We start from the raw sequence: 17,316 nt of genomic DNA, 5'->3' as shown, positions 1-17,316 counted from the left end.
CCTCTACAGAGGAGGAGGGAGCCGTCCCCTCCCTCCGGGACTCCGCTCTCCAGCGAAAGACCCCGAGCACATGTGCTCCTGGCTTTTATACAGTATCCCAACATGCCCCAAGACAGCCTGCCTTCTGACAATCAACAGGACTGTATCAAAAGCCTATGCACCCATTTGTCAGGTTTCCTCCCACTGTCCAACATGTCTCCCTATTGAACCAGCGTGAAACACTCTCTAGACTGAATGAATTGCATACTGAGCACAATGAGCAGACCTCACTAACAGATCCTGCTCTCTGGTAGGCAGAGAACAATATAGATCTACCTGCTGCCCCTCTGGTAAGCAGACAGAGCTCAAAGCTATACTCTCTCACTAGCATCTACCTAGGAGGGTGCTACACGCATACATACAGCTGCAAGAAAAGTGTACTTTAATGCCCAGTCCAGGCACATATGTATCAACGGCAGCCTAAGGTTGTATGCTGAGAGCACATGACTGTATGAACTGTCACCAACGGCTCTCAGTCATGGTTTCAGGATCCAACAGGACATGCTCCTGATCATGTGATTTCTGTAAGAGCCAGTCACAGAAGTTACATGATAGAGAAGCTGCATCACCTCCTGGATTAAAGCCCAATTAAAAGGCTGCCAGGAGGTGGCGTTCAGAGGTTAAAGTGGAGCTCTAGCTGGAACTGTTTAAGTTACTGTCTCTGTTCCCCTATATGAGACTTCACCTCTCTTTCTATCCTGGGGACACAACAGAGTGAGGGACATCTTCCCAGTGGATACAGTCAGCAATAACAAAAATTTGGGCAGGTTCTAAACTTTCAGAGCGGAAATATCCTTAATGGGGACACCGAATGAAATGTGTGGGTTTTTTTTGTTTTTGTATGTACCTGGAGTTGCGATTTAGGTAAAGGACCATCTGGTACTTTTTAAACACCTGCGTAGTACCATCACAGGGATTGGCAATGTGAGTGGTGAGATTTTTGTGTCAATGGTCAAGATAGATTAAACTCTATTGACTTTCTGGATGGTTTAAAGCCTGAGGTTGATTTCAGTGGAGGGCTTATTGTTAAAAATTCAAAAATCCGATGTTGATTTTCGGTGCGTGTTTTTTGCATTCTGTGGTTGTTACCGCAGGGTATAGTTTCCCTAGTTGTACATCTTCTTTTAACACCTCGTCCTCCTCGTTGAACTGTGGTATCCTGTACTTGTAAACAGAGACCAGTGCTAAACTCCTATGTTTTTATATGTTCAAACTGATTCATTTTTCTTTCCTTTTTTTTAGGTTCGGCAATCAGTAACTGTTGTGGTTGGCAATTGGCTTCTGGAGCTCAGAGACAGATATTCATACTTTCACAAACTGATGCCTCTTCTATTGAGCAGCTGCAGTGATGAGATTCCTGACATCAGGTAAGGTACAATTAGGCTGGCATGTAGTTAAAGTGGCTTGATTGTAATGTTTATTTTAGTCCAAAACATATTACTTGTCCTGACTGCTTTATAATTTTGATAGCCACTTCCTGAAAAAAGCCTTTGAAACAAATGTATGAAAAGTGGAGTAAAGTTGGAATTGTCATCCATAGTAGCCTATCAGTCTGCCTCTCCTATTCCCTGGGAAAACTATAAGATTCCTAGCAGTTGCTATGGGCAGCTGGTCCACTGCAGTTAAAATTATCTTTGCTCAAGTTTTAATAAACCAGACTCTATGCTTACCCTTGGTTTACACTAGTGATCGACCGATTATCGGCAACACCTATATATCGGTGGCCGATCTGCACTTTCCCCGATATATCAGAACCGGCCTTTTGATTTACCGATATTGCCAATATTTCGGGAAAGTGCTTGTACTGGGGTGATGCCTGCAACTAAGAGGCATCACGCCGGTACCGGCGTCCATAGCCGACGGTCGGCTGTCTTGTAATGACAACCGATGCGGCTGAGAAGCCGCTCAGCTGTCATTCCAAGGAGTGGTAGGGGACGTTCCCCCTCCCCCTCCCTCCGCCTTCCGCGGCTCCCGTCCCGCCAGCTCTGACCGGGTCTCCATTTTTTTTAATTCAGCGGCGCAGAGTACCTGGAAGTGATGTCATTACATGACATCACTTCCGGGTACTGGCGGCGCCGAATTCAAAAAACGTACAGCATTCAAAACAGCCAAACTTGGCGTTTTGAATGCTTTTAAGTGCAGAGGAGGGGTTTGGGGTCTTTTAGACCCCCCCCCCCCCCAGATCCCTCCACCACAGTACCTGTAGACATTAAAAAAAAAAAAAAACATTTTTTTAATCTCCGAAAATATCGGCCGATACCGATATCCGATGACCAAAATATCGTTATCAGCGTTTTTTTTTTTTTTAAAAACTATATCAGTCGATCGATAGTTTACACCAATGTGTTTTTTAATGCATTTTGCAGAAACGCACTACAGTCTATTTAACCTGGTTTCCTATAGTTCTAGTTCACATCTGTGTGTTTTTGAGCTGTTGTGCTTTCTTTGGAAATGTTTAAAGACTTTTTTTCTTTCAGCAGTAAGTTTTTTTTTTTTTTTTTTTTTTTTTTTTTTTTTGCATTTAATAGACTTTAATGGATCCCTCGCCAAAAACGCAAGTGATGTGTTTTTGATGCGTTTTGGGTTTTTTTTTTTTGGCTAGTAGGGCAGTATGACAGTCCTGTTCATGGACCGTCGACTTTGATGGAATTTTACACTCTGTCTCTGGTACTCCCGTCTCATGAAAGTCTCATCAAAGTCGCACTCCATGAACAGAACTGTCATTGGCCGAAAAAAAAAAAAAAGCAAAATGTGTGTTCAAAAACGCACCGCATAATGCGCCGGAAAAGTGCATCATTCGCCACCTGCATAAATGTCAACCTAGCCTTCTGTTTCCTGCCATTGAGAAATCTGAGCAGTAGATCAGTCTGGCAGTCAGGACATCTACAGTGCCTTGAAAAAGTATTCATACCCCTTGAAATTTTCCACATTTTGTCATGTTACAAAGAAAAAAGTAAATTTATTTAATTGAGATTTTATGTGATAGACCAACACAAAGTGGCACATAATTGTAATAAATATTTGAAAAGTGTGGCGGGCATTTGTATTTAGTCCCCTTTTCACTAATACCCCAAACTAAAATCTAGTGCAACAAATTGCCTTCAGAAGTCACCTAATTAGTAAATAGAGTCCACCTGTGTGTAATTTGATCTCAGTATGACGATAGTCATTCTGTGAAGCCCCCAGAGGTTTGTTAGAGAACTGTAGAGAACAAACAGAATCATAAAGGCCAAGGAAGGTCAGGGATAAAGTTGTGTAGAAGTTTTTAAAGCAGGGTTAGGTTATAAAATAATATCCCAAGCTATGAACATCTCACGGAGGTAACTCTGGAGGAGCTGCAGAGATCCACAGCTCAGATGGGAGAATCTGTCCACAGGACAACTATTAGTCGTGCACTCCACAAATCTGGCCTTTATGGAAGAGTGGCAAGAAGAAAGCCATTGTTGAAAGAAAGCTATATGAAGTCCTGTTTGCAGTTTGCGAGAAGCCATGTGGGGGACACAGCAAACGTGGAAGAAGGTGTTCTGGTCAGATGAGACCAAAACTGAACTTTTTAGCCTAAAAGCAAAACACTATGTGTGGTGGAAAACTAACACTGCACATCCCCCTGAACACACCATTCCTCAGCAGGGACAGGGAAGCTGGTCAGAGTTGAAGGGAAGATGGATGGAGCCAAATACAAGGCAATCTTAGAAGAAAACATGTTAGTCTGCAAGAGACTTGAGACTGGGGTGGAGGTTCACCCCCCCAGCAGGACAACGACCCTAAACATACAGCCAGAGCTACAATGGAATGGTTTAGATCAAAGCATATTCATGTGTTAGAATGGCCCAGTCAAAGTCCAGACCTAAATCCAATTGAGAATCTGTGGCAAGACTCGAAAATTGCTGTTCACAGATGCTCTCCATCCAATCTGACAGAGCTTGAGCTATTTTGCAAAGAAGAATGGGCAAAGATTTCTCTCTCTAGATGTGCAAAGCTGGTGGAGACATACCCAAAAAGACTTGCAGCTGTAATTTGAAGAGAAAGGTGGTTCTACAAAGTATTGACTCAGGGGGGCTGAATACAAATGCACGCCACACTTTTCAGATATTTACTTGAGAAACATTTTGAAAACCATTTATCATTTTCCTTCCACTTAACAATTCTATGTTTTTGGCTGTAACATGACAAAATGTGGAACATTTCAAGGGGTATGAATATATTTCCAAGGCACTGTATTTAGGTTAACAGCTGGGGTTTCTCCAGGCAAAAATAATGTTCAAAATGAAAGGGCCTCTAACCTATTCCCTTCAATGTCTCCACACAAATATTTAACTTATCAGTCTTGCTTGGAGGGATACAATAGCTGAAGTTCTTATATTTCCTTAAGAAAATGCTGCTCAAGAATGATGCGAAAAGGTAAACATTTATTTGAACCTCCCTTTCAGGAGAGGTCACATGACCAAATGCCTTAAGCCAGGGGTGTCCAAACTATTGCCCTCCAGTTGTTCAGGAACTACAATTCTCATGGTGCCTAGTTATGTCTGTGAATGTCAGAGTTTTACAATGCCTCATGGGATGTGTAGTTTCGCAACAGCTGGAGGGCCGTTGTTTGGACACCCCTGCCTTAAGCCTTCATTCATGTGGCCAGCTCTGGAAGTAACTTGGAGTAGTACCAGAAGATATATTTTTCTACTCTTCTTCTTTTACTATTCTCTATCTTTAAATAAACGGTTAACAAAGTGTTGCAATTTGAGCATAGGTCTATTTTACATAACAGGAGGTTGTGTTTTAATAAATTGCTTAAAAAAAAAAGAAAAAGTGGTATTTTGATCATATTAAATACAATTTATAGTGAAAGAAAATACTATTTGTCTGGTTATCTCTACCCTTAGTAATTTAAGACACAGAAAAAGAGTAGGAATGCAAACCTTGTGGATTGAAAGATGATTAAATATTGTCCTATTCCGGGTCTGTTCGCCAAGATAACAATTGCCCAAGCTTGAAAGAAACCATCCATTCATTTCCAGGGGGTGAGAGAACGCATGACTGCGTTGATGCTTAATAAACAGCTGTCCAGTCTACCATGCTAAGTTTTTCAAGATCTGGGTACCGTGGCTGTCATTTGCCTTCCCTACTCTCCCAACCAGCCAGTCTAGATCGCTTGTGATGGGCGGTCTTGATGCTCCTGAGCCTTTATTTCCTTCCCGCCCTCTTTTGGCCTCTAACCTCTTGGCCCACTTTCCCCCCTAGTTTTATCTGGCTTTTACTACTTCTGTACCTGCTGGGTGCGCAACCCCTTTTCCATTTGCACCACCCTCCTACCCAACTACCCCTTGGTTTCTGCTTGGTCCCAACTTTTTTGAACTTGTATAGGCTGTATACTGCTAAAAATGTATTGAAACGAAAGGATATTACGGATTACCAGGAACTGCACAACTAAGTGTGTTTTTCTATTTTTCATCTCCTGGGCCAACTGTAGACTTTTTATAAACTGATTATTTCATTAGCCAATATCCACAGTTCATTGTGCTGCCATTTTCTTTTCTTATGGCTTCAGTTCTATGAGACACTTGACTACAACAAGCATACAAATTAGAGAATCAGTAGTGAAGCCATGGCTTTGGGTCTGCATACTTGTACCATGTCAGAAAATACTGCAGCTATTGAAACAGCAGGATAACCAGGCAACTAGCATTTTCAGAAGAAAACATCAGTATTTATTATTGGCTCCCTACAGATTTATTTGAATAGCTCATTCCTTACCTGGTTGGAGTATAGATGTATGGCTGTTTTTTACACCTTCCTGACAGTTTATACTTAATCCTAATAACCTTTTATGTGCCATTTAATTTATTAATGTGAATCTCTGCTCATTTATCATCTCAAAATGCAGTCAGATCGCTCTTGATTATTGGAAGAAAGTTGGCATGCAGTGGGAAAGAGAGAATGAAGATGATCTAAAAGATAAGATAGACTTCAGTGATCCCTACCCTTCATTCTATCCAGCAGGAGGTGAGTCCTGATCGCAAGTCAGTACATATGTTTTAAAATATATTTATAAGCTTCTTGGGACTGAGGCTTGTGTTTCCTTTTAATTCTGTAAGGCTTGAAGGTTATACCTCCATTATCCTTCATTTATAACAATGAGTAGAATGCTTTCAGTTCAGCCTTTTGTCAGAGTTGGTTTCATTGCACCTTTTTTCTGTTTTAGTGGAAAGACCTGGGCTGGGTTGTCGTGAGCTCATCTTTAGAAATCTGTCTAAGATTCTTCCAGCTGTCAGCCATGATATAACAGACTGGGTTGCAGGAACCCGAATTAAAGCAGCTCAGCTACTAGTCATCTTGTTGTTGCATGCAGAAGATCACACCACTCAGCACATGGAGCTGATCCTCACTACCCTGTACCGATCATGCTTGGATGAGGAGGAGAAAGTAGTGCGCAATGTAAGTATTACTTTGGTGCAGTGCTTTAGAGAAGTGAAGGAAAGAAATAATAGGGGGTTTGCCCACAGCAATCATGCTTTTAGCTTTCATCTTGCAAACTGCTCTAAATATAGGGCAGCTAGATTCGGCTACAGCTGCGACTGGGGCGCAGGTTACGTTTGGCACTTACAAGCCATCCAGTGCGGCAAAGGTTTTTTTCCTTTCCCGCGTATTAGGACAACATGCTCAAAAAAAAAATGTGACTGCCCAAAGTGTTCCCCTGGGGTGCCTGTGGGGATTGCTAGACGTAGACGCTATCCTTTTTGAGGAGTCCCTTTATAAAGAAGTGAACTGTGCCACCTATGGTGGACCCTCCGGTCTCAAGACTGAATAAGGCTACCATCCTCCCAGTGGAGGATTCCCCGTCCTTTAAGGATCTGGAGAATAGGAAGGCGGAGGCTGTGGCCCGCAATATGTACTCCCTGGCGGGGTCTGCACTGAGACCGGTGTTTGCGGTTGCCCTTGTCACGCACACATTGACTGAATGGACTAAGTTACTACGCCGTGACCTGTAGGGGAAACAGGTTCCCTCTGACTTCAAAGAGCTGTTGCGCCAGCTGGTGCAGGGGCTGCAATTTGTATCTTCCACAGGCTAACAAGGGTAATGACCCTCTTCGCAGACAGGGTCCTTCCTTCTCTGCACACAAAAAGTTATTTCGTTCCTCCGGGTCAATCGATAAGACGAAGCCCTTCAAAACTCCCTCGGGCAGGTCCAAGCAACCCTGGTCTAACAAAAGTCCGGTTTCTCTAGACCTGCGGACAAGACCTCCCCAGCCTGAGGTTGCGCCCTCACCCGTATCTGGGGTGGGGGGACGTCTTGCCGGTTCCTGGCCCTGTGGCTCTCCCGGATACCAGACAAATGGGTTCGAGAGGTCATACGGTCCGGTTACAAGATCAAGTTTCGATCAGTCCTTCCCTTCCAATGTGCGACAGTCACCCGTATTGCTTGCTGGCGCTCTCTGGGGAAGTTCAGGACCTGGTGCAACAAGGGGTAATAGTTCGGGTTCTGTGTGTGGAATGTTTTCAGGGCTTTTATTCAAACCTGTTCACGGTTCCCATGAAGAAAGACAAGGTGCGTCCAATCCTGGACCTGAAAGCACTAAATTGTTTTGTGCGAGTTTAAAAGTTCAAGATGGAATCGGTTTGCACGGTGGTGGCCTCCCTACATCAGGGATTTCCTGGCCTCCATAGACCTCAAATATGCATACCTTCACATCCCACACCAATGGTGTCTCAATTTGCCATGGGAGAGGATCACTGTCAGTTTGTGGCATTGCCCTTTGGTCTCGCCTCTGCTCCTCCAGTCTTCACAAGGTGTTGGCCCTGATCCTGGCGCTGTTGCGGAAGCAGGGGATATCAGTCCTGAGTTACCTGGACGATTGCTTCTCCGTGCGAAGTCTCCTACGGTGCTGGAAACAAATTTGGCAATCATCATGAGAACTCTGGAGGAGTTTGGGTGGATTCTGAACCTTCAGAAGTCATCTTTGGTCCGTTCCATGAGACTGGATTACCTGAGCCTGACTTTGGACTCATCCTCAGTCAGGTGCTTCTCCTCAGGCAAAACTCCAAAATCTCCAGACTGCGGTTCAGCTGTCATCCCTTCGGACCTGCATGAGAGTTCTGGGACTGATGGTGTCGTCCTTCCAGGCAGTCCTCTTCGCTCAATTTCACACAAGGATCCTCCAGAAGGAAATCCTTCTCAATTGGAACAAGAATCCTAATTCCCTGGATGTTCAGATCCACCTGAGACAGGCGGCCAAGAAGTCCCTGATCTGGTGGCTTAGGTCCCCGATGCTCAAGCAAGGGAAATACTTTCTCCCTATATATTGGACAATTGTCACCACGGATGCAAGTCTGTCCAGATGGGGGGGGAGCTCTCGGCAGGTTGTCTGATCAAGGAGTCTGGTCCCTGGAAGAATCCAGGTTACCGATCAATGTTCTGGAGCTGAGAGCGATCCGGCCTTGCCTAGTCCACTGGACCGAGTACCTGCAGGGTTGTCCAGTGCGCATTCAATCGGACAGTGCCACGGCCATGGCTTATGTCAATCATCAAGGGGGCACCAAAAGTGCCTTTGCGGCCTTGGAAGTGGCGGGCATCCTTTGTTGGACGGAACGCTTGTTCCATCTCCCTCCGCCGTTCACATTCCAGGAGTGGAAAATTGGCATGTGGATTACCTCAGTCGACAAGCCTTGGATGGTCCCTCCATCCGGTGGTGTTCCAGTAGTTGTGCCTTCGTTGGGGCACTCCAGATGTTAATTTGTTGGACGTCGCAGACGCGCTGGTGGCCCGTGGGGTCAGTATCAGCTGATGTATGCCTTTCCTCCTCTCAAGTTGCTGCCAAGACTGCTTCGCAGGATCAAGGAGGATGGGATTCCGGTCATTCTTATGGCTTTGGACTGGCCTCGCCGAGCTTGGTACGCTGACCTGGTCAGAGTAGTCGCAGACGCTCCTTGGAGATTTCCCAGGTAGGATCTACTGTCTCCAGGGCCAATCTTCCATCCTGCTTTACGGTCGCTGCCTTTGATGGCTTGGATGTTGAAAACCAGGTGCTGAAGGACAGGGGTTTGTCTGCTTCAGTGATTCCCACTCTGCTTAAAGCGACTTCTAGGAAGACTTATCATCGTATGTGGAAGTCGTATATTGAGTGGTGTGAGCCTCGTGGGGCTCCCCCTTGCTCGTACTCGGTGGCTCGGATCTTGGCTTTCCTTCAACGGGGAGTTGATCAAAAGCTGGCCTTGAGTACTATCAATTGTCAGGTCTCGGCCTTGGCAGTTTTCTTCCAAAGGCCATTGGCCACCCATTCCCTGGTGCATAACTTCATCCAGGGGGTGCGACACTTCTGTTGTCACCTTGGGACCTTAATTTGGTGCTGTCGGTTCTCCAGAAACCTCCCTTCGAAACTATTCGGGAGATTTCGCTGCTTACCTTATCCCAGAAGGTGGCTTTTTTGGTGGCTGTCACTTCTGCACGCAGGGTCTCGGAACTGGCGCCGTTGTCCTGTCGTTTTTCCTAACCTGGTGGTTCACAGGGATAAAGTGGTACTTTGTCCAGATCTGTCCTTCCTTCCGAAGGTAGTTTCCAGTTTTCAACTAAATGGGGACATTGTGTTACTTTATTTGTGTCCTAAGCCAAAAAACATCCTAAGGAGTTTGCACTGCATACTTTTAAATGTGGTTTGGACAATCTGGGTGTACTTGGCGACTACGGAGTCTTTTTGAAAGTCAGATTCGCTCTTTGTTCTCACGGATGGTCCAAAGAAAGGGCTGTCTGCGTCTGCTGCGACTATTTCTAGATGGATCAGACAGACAGTTATGCAGGCTTATTCAAATAAGGGTCAGGTTCCACCTTTCCCTGTTAAGGCGCATTCTACTCAGGCGCCTAGTGTTTCCTCGGCTTTTCGCCATCAGGCATGTGTGCTTTTAGGCTTGCAAGGCGGCTACCTGGTCGTCTGTTCACACCTTTACCAGATTTTATAAGGTGGATGTGCTGGCATCTGCGGATGCCTCTTTTGGCCACAAAGTTTTGGGGGCTTTTTGGCCTTCCTTGAGGGTGTTTACTGTTTGTTTCAGGTGGACTTCATCTTGTTCTGAGGAGTCCTATGTTGCCTGGTTGGCTAGGTTTAGCCTTGGGGACTTGTTTTTTTTTTTTTTTTGCTGTTCCCACCCCTCATTTTATGGCACTGCTTTGGGACGTCCTACTTGTATGCATCAGGAACTGCGTCCGTCAGTGAACGATAGAGAAAACTGGATTTTTGACTTACCGTAAAATCCCTTTCTCAAGTTCATTGACGGACGCAGTACCCTCCCCTCTATTTTGAGTTGGGTTGGTATTACTTCTCTGACACTGCTTTGATACAAAACTGACATCCTTTACAGGAAGAGAGAAGGCGTACCCTCTGGGACTGGCTGTAGGCGTAGCCAGATCTTTTTTCTGTCTAGTGTCTTACTCCTGTATGGGGCAATATAACCCTACTGATATGCATCAGGAACTGCGCCCGTCAATGAACTTAAGAGAAAAGGATTTTAGGGTAAGTCAAAAACCCAGGTTTTTTTTTTTTTTTTGGCGGAAAATCCTGCTATCAAATTCTTTATTTTTAAAGTGGAACTTTAGTCAGAAAATTAGGTCTTGCTAGATGACTTCAGGTTGGCCCCTTTTGCAAGTATAGCTATGTAAAACCTTAAAAATAACCAGTTTGGCTCCAAAGCATTTATTTTATTTGTCACATACATGTAAAAATCTTAATTTTTGGCAATAAACAGTTTTTTGCTAAAACCGCGCTGCCGACCGTGTGAAAGTGATTATTATTGGCTTTGGAGCTGTCACATCAATTTCATTTTGAAGCCGGTCGCTGGCCATCAGCTTGTGATTAAAGGTTCGCTCTTTGGACATGCATAGTATGCCCAAAGAGCTAAACTGGATAAGTGACTATACTATTTGAAATCCAATATTACACTGTCTCACCCTGCTCTGCACATGCTCAGTTGCTCGCCATTTTTAGGCACTGCCGAATTTGTGGAGGCCAATCTGCTGAAAGCCTTAAAACGGAATTAAACCCTTCTATCTTTTACTGACAAGGAAGCTGCAACTGCCATGGTGTAGCACATGTCAGTTATGACATGGGTCATTTGATGGTTTGACAATTTGGTTGAGGACACCTATCCTGGCATTCCAGGAATGCGACTGTTTTTTGAAACCGTTAAATTGTTGGGTGTAGTTCCGCATTATAATTTAGGCCTCATTCACACCATGTGCAGAGACATCAGTTTTTCTGCACATGTTCTGCAAAGGCACAACAAAAAAAAAAAAATTGTTCTTGATGTGCCCTGTTCACACCACAAAACTGGTATCACGTGCAGTTTTTTTCTGCACTGGAATCTGCAATGTGTATTACTGAAACACACATGAAAAATTATGTAAACTCATGTCTCTGTAAGTGAAACCTGTATGTCCGTTTTTCCATCAGTTTTTCTGCGTGTATGGTGTGAATGGGCTTCAGCAAAATGGCAGCCTCCAGCAAAAAGAAACATACGCAATGCTTGAGGCAATTAGCAGGACACACTAAATTGGTAGCATAATTATTAATGTGTGTAGCACTACTCCCAAGGGAGCTGCTGAAGACGGGTTCCCCTGGGTTACCATTAGCAACAGTAGAATATTCAGACATGTTTCCAAGTGATTTTACCCCAGACAAGGATCAGTCCAGTTTCTTTTGGGTTTTAGGTTTTATTGGGAACTTGGATAGGAGAAGGGATGAGTGGGATACTCCAACAGAACTAAACTATGCACAATGAGCAGGACGATCTGATGAATGCTGATTAACTCTGGTTAAATGCTGATTATCACTGTTTGAGCTAGTCACGACTAGGCCGCTTACTGTACTTCACCTTTTGACTTTGAAAGAGTCCTAATCGCTTCCTAAGGTACTCCTTTCCTGAGGTAGCTGACTTGTAGTGTAGACTGTACTGCTGAGACACTGCAGGACCCTTCCTGGCGCCCTCTTTATTCCCTATTCTTCAGGGCTTCATAACTTGGCACCCCCTTTACTGTAACATCCCGGGTTAGCTGGCCTCTGATCCCCTTGACCTCTCTGGAGTGGCCCTCTCTCTTAGGCAGACCCCTGGGCAGATCTTGAGTACTCGCAACACTGATTTTCCAGAAGAATCCTGCCCCACAGCTCCACCTGGTCAGCACACACTGGATCCTCCACAGCACAGCTCATCCCCTGGTCCCTAGGCCGACTGCCTGGACCACCTTTCTCAGCAACAGGAGAGACCGCCATCTCCCTCCTTCTGGGACCTGGCTTCCCGCCCAAAGACCCCCTGTCACATGCTCCCCTTCTATTTATGTGCAATCCCAGGATGCATTGCAGGAATGCCCTCCCACTGGAACTGACATAAAACAGAGTGTGCCACTGGCTTGGTTTCCTCCACTGTCCAACGGGCTCCCTCATTGGCTGCAGTGGGGACACTCCCTCAGACCCAGTGAATCGCATGTGGAAACATGTGACAGGCTAAACTAACAGATCAGACCCTCTTGATAAGCAGAACAGGGCCATAACTATGCTTTTCCTAGCACCTGACTAGGAGGGTGCTACATCCACCCCCCACCAAAAATTAGCCCCGTCCCCGTTGGCTCTGGGGCAGCCGCCCCCTACAAAAATTCTGCCAAAAATCAGGAGTATCCCACTAACTTGGAAAGGGGGAGAAGGGAGAAAAGAACAAATATACAAATAATAAATTACATGCAAAAATATGTTTACATCAGCTGTACAAATTTACAAGTGGGGTGCATAAAAAAGATGCACTCCCCACCAAACGAACTCTGGTGAAAGAATCAGCAAATATATATATATATATATATATATATATATATATATATATATATATATTTGCTGAAAGGATCGACGAAGTTAGAGTCCCTTTTTGGTGACCCTGGCCCGATGTCCCAAGGGGTCTGTAGAATAAGCAAGTTAGTCCTCATCCCTTTCTGTAGGATTAGAAGGGGGAGGGTGATGGAAAAAGGGGGTACAAACCCCTACAGCAACTTTGAGTCCATTTCTGTATTCTTCGAGCAGGCTAACCAGCCATATTCTTCTTCTGAAACAGCTCCTCTTAAAATATAATATTCTGGATGGGGAACCCTTACTAGGTTGACTGTCCCGGACACGGACTGACCAAGCCTGATCGGATCCGTCTGGGCGGCGGACCTCCACTCTGTCCACATATATGGACCGCCCATAGTACCATTGGGTTTTCGTTGCAGTGAACTTGTACCATAGATCTGCACTAGTTGAGTCCCGGAATGATTTTGGAACAAATAGAAAGTCCCAGATTGCTTCATCGCACCAAGCCTCTCTTTTGGATTCAATTTCGAGCATGATCTCCCTGGGAGCATATGGGTAATCGTACCTGTATTCCATGGCTGTTTTGCGCTGTAACCATCGCTGCATCCGTGAAAACCTAGGGAGGGTCTTCCTGTTTCCTCTCCCAGCTAGAGAGAATGAGGTCTCCTCACGCCTGATGAGGGAGCTATAGGCCTCATTTGGATTCTGAGCCCAGGCATAGTTTGTGGGCGGGGTTAAATCTGGGACCCTACTTGAATAGGCCTCACAGAACCCCAAACGTTGAGCCAGCTCTCCTCTCACTACAGACTCCTTGGTCTCTCTGTCAGGCACTTCCACTGTACCAGGACCTGGCGAACTGCTTCCAACCTCAGATCCTCAGTCCCATTCTGTTTCATCTTCAGACCTCCAGTTGTCAATTTCTTCGTCAATTCCTTCGTCAATTGACCCAAACTTATTTTGGAAGCTTGGAGACCCCACATTGATGGCCCCGGCCTCCTCTTCTCTGCTCACACTGGCCAAAGGAGTATCGAGTGCCGCTGGCCATCTTCTCTCCTTAATAGGGATGGGAGCAGACCCTGTTACTGCTGCGGGGACCTTCGGTGCATCAGGTGGTCACATCCCGGCCCTCACTACCTGCACGCACCCTTCATCTGGCAATCGGGTTTCCTTTGATGGGTAAGCTGGACCATTGCCAGGTTGCATGGCCTCCAGCCGCATCAATACTCTGAAAACTCCCCTTCCGCCTCCGCGGAGGGGCCCCGATTCCATCGCTGCCATGACTGGAGTGGACCCCGTCTCCCATGACACACCCAACTGTCTGGGCAGACCCTCGCTCTTCTCCGCCCGCAGCAGCAGATAGCCGCAGTGCCCGCACTGGCTCCACTCACACATGGTCACACTCAAACACTGGGGACATGCCAGGCCTAAGTGCTCCATGCCTCCTCCGGTGCATAACGCCAGTCCTCCATCGGGCACCATCCGCACTCCTGTATCCCACAGAACAGTCTTCTCCTGCTCTTCGGTCTGCTCCCGGGACTGCCCAGCAGGTTCTCCGCCGATGGGTGGAATAGTTGCGGCTGCGCACGTTTACTCTCCAGCAAACTCCATGTTGCTTCTCCTTGCACGTGTCTCCCTCTCAGCCACACCCGAAGGAGGAAGTAATTTATGGACTTCCTGTGTCACTCCTCCTGCTAGGCAGAATCTTCTAGCTTGTGCTTTCCCTCCAATGCCGCGCTCTCTCACCTCAACCGAAACAAGTTACTGCAAAGCAGACCATATCCCTCACCAGACATGCATCCACTCTTCTTGCTTGTGTCACCTTGAGCTAGCTGTCCCTCTTTGCCAGTCTAGAGAATTGTCCCTGCTGTCGTATGCTCGGTCAACAGTCCTCTTCCCAGCACATGTACAAGCAATGCCCTTCACCATACTGCCCTTCCCGACATGGCCGACTGCTATCTTCACAGTATTGACACTGTCGCTATACAGAATAAATGTTCCGCTACCATATGCATAGTCAACATCATTCCATGTAGCCTTGACAAACAGATGGCCCCTGGTACACGATCCACGTGCCCCTGGCCGCCATTTTCTCCGTCCACACTTTGACCTTTTCCTGTCAGGCAGATACAGTCTTTATTCACAGTCAAAGGCCTTTTTCCCGCCTTCCAGTACTTCAGAGGCATACATTTCATAGCTGAAGTGAAAAATTCCTGCCATTGAGGAACACACATTACAGTTTTGACTGTAATTTTGGCGTTGCCACAGGCAACCTTCGAGGTGCACTTCTGTCTTCATCCCACTCTCCCTATCTCCTATAGAGTCGGCCTCACACTTGGATTGAGCATTAGAACAAAGTCCCGGACATAAAAATTGAGATTTTGAAAATTCTCTTCGCCCGTTGCCATTAGCAACCAGGTCGGTAACCCAGAGCAACATCTCGGACGAGCCCCCAAATGTAGCACTACTCCCAAGGGAGCTGCTGAAGACGTGTTCCCCTGGGTTACCATTAGCAACAGTAGAATGTTCAGACATGTTTCCAAGGCATTTTTTACCCCGGACAAGGACCAGTCCAGTTTCTTTAGGTTTTAGGTTTTATTGGGAACTTGGATAGGAGAAGGGATGAGTGGGATACTCCCAACAGAACAAAACTATGTACAATGAGCAGGACAATCTGATAAATGCTGGTTAAATGCTGATTATTGCTGTTTGAGCTAGTCACGGCTAGGCTGCCTACTGTACTTCACCTTTGACTGTGAAAGAGTCCTAATAGCTTCCTAAGATGCTTCCTAAGATTCTCATTTCCTGAGGTAGCTGACTTGTAGTGTAGACTGTACTGCTGAGACACTTCGGGGCCCTTCCTGGCGCCCTCTTTATTCCCTATTCTTCAGGGCTTCACAACTTGGCACCCGCTTTACTGTAACATCCTGGTTAGCTGGCTCTCTGATCCCCTTGACCTCTCTGGAGTGGCCTCCTCTCTTAGGCAGACCCCTGGGCAGATCTTGAGTACTCACAACACTGGTTTTCCAGAAGAATCCTGCCCCACAGCTCCACTTGGTCAGCACACACTGGATCCTCCACAGGACAGCTCATCCCCTGGTCCCTAGCCCGACTGCCTGGACCACCTTTCTCAGCAACAGGAGGAGAGACAGCCATCACCCTCCTCCTGGGACCTGGCTTCCCGTCCAAAGACCCCCTGTCACATGCTCCCCTTCTATTTATGTGCAATCCCAGGATGCATTGCAGGAATGCCCTCCCAATGGAACTGACATAAAACAGAGTGTGCCACTGGCTAGGTTTCCTCCACTGGCCAATGAGCTCCCTCATTGGCTGCAGTGGGGACACTCCCTCAGACCCAGTGAATCACACTTAGAAACATGTGACAGGCTAAACTAACAGATCAGACCCTCCTGATAAGCAGAACAGGGCCATAACTATGCTTTACCTAGCACCTACCTAGGAGGGTGCTACATCTGGAATGTATGTTCCCTGCTAATGAACATTATTTTTTAACAATTGTTATGGGTAAATTTCCGCTTTAAGCTTTGTTCTGCTTTAACCCCCTAAACCCTAATCTTTAGGTAAATCAGCTGTTGCCAGACAGGGTGCATTTACCTCCTTACCCTGTAAGGGTACATGTACCTTCTTAGCCTGTGAGGGTACATGTACGTTCTTTCTCTGTGACAAAGAAAGTAAATGTCTCTCTTCTGTCCCTGCCCGGAACAGTGCTGTATTATAGATGAATTGCTGGCTAAAAAAAAAAAAAAAAGAGACCTTTCCAGGGGTGCCAATCTCCTGGTCCTCCCGCCAACGACCTCATCATTACAGACCTTCAACCTGTTATCTCTGTGAACATTAAATCATTACCTTTTTCATCAGAAAAATTATTAGTTTATTGTACCCATGCCAACATTTTGCTGGCATTTGTGATTGTTCTTATCTCATCTTCCTGTATGTGGCTGTGTAGTGGCGTCCTGTTCTTTCACTAGGCATAGTAGGTGGTGAGGGAGTTTCCCACTTCTGCCTTTCTTAGCTGGATTTACTGTACCTGGTACAGCAATTCTTCCTCTTTTTTTTTTTTTTTTCTTTGGAAAACAAAAAAAAAATCACAGGTTGAAAATCTTTGCAAGGATTAGCAAGCACTTCTAAGGTTGGCAGATTTATTGATCGGGAGCACTGCAGGTCATTCTAGAATCGGTCATGGTGCTTTGAATATCTGGTATTTGATTCACTGTATTGTTGGCCTGTATTCAGTTTATGGAGAGTAAAGAAAGATGGTTTTAATTCAACACAGAAAGTCTTTTATTAGTTAAAAAAAAAAAAAGTTTTGTGTGATTTCCTGTGTACTTTTCTCCAGTTCCATTCAATGAACATTGGGAAAAATGAAAACTTGCCTTTTATGACAAATGATGCATTTAAAATGTCTAATGTTTGTTCCTGTGAAAAATTATTTTAGACATTTTATTTA

The 17,316-nt window shown here is 45.7% G+C and overlaps 1 protein-coding gene across 1 annotated transcript in view; it reads left to right on the top strand.

Moving 5' to 3' along the window:
* Window positions 1-17,316, top strand: part of DNAAF5 (dynein axonemal assembly factor 5) — a 125,612-nt gene that overhangs the window by 15,614 nt on the left and 92,682 nt on the right. The window contains exons 3-5 of the mRNA XM_082260645.1: window positions 1,282-1,406; window positions 5,918-6,036; window positions 6,236-6,468. Of these exons, the coding sequence (XP_082116771.1) occupies window positions 1,282-1,406; window positions 5,918-6,036; window positions 6,236-6,468 (477 nt within the window). The remainder of the gene's footprint in view (window positions 1-1,281; window positions 1,407-5,917; window positions 6,037-6,235; window positions 6,469-17,316) is intronic.

Source organism: Pelophylax lessonae (assembly GCF_965119305.1).
Source record: "Pelophylax lessonae genome assembly, chromosome: 6".
NCBI lineage: Eukaryota > Metazoa > Chordata > Amphibia > Anura > Ranidae > Pelophylax > Pelophylax lessonae.
This window is presented reverse-complemented; position numbering and strand designations above follow the sequence as displayed.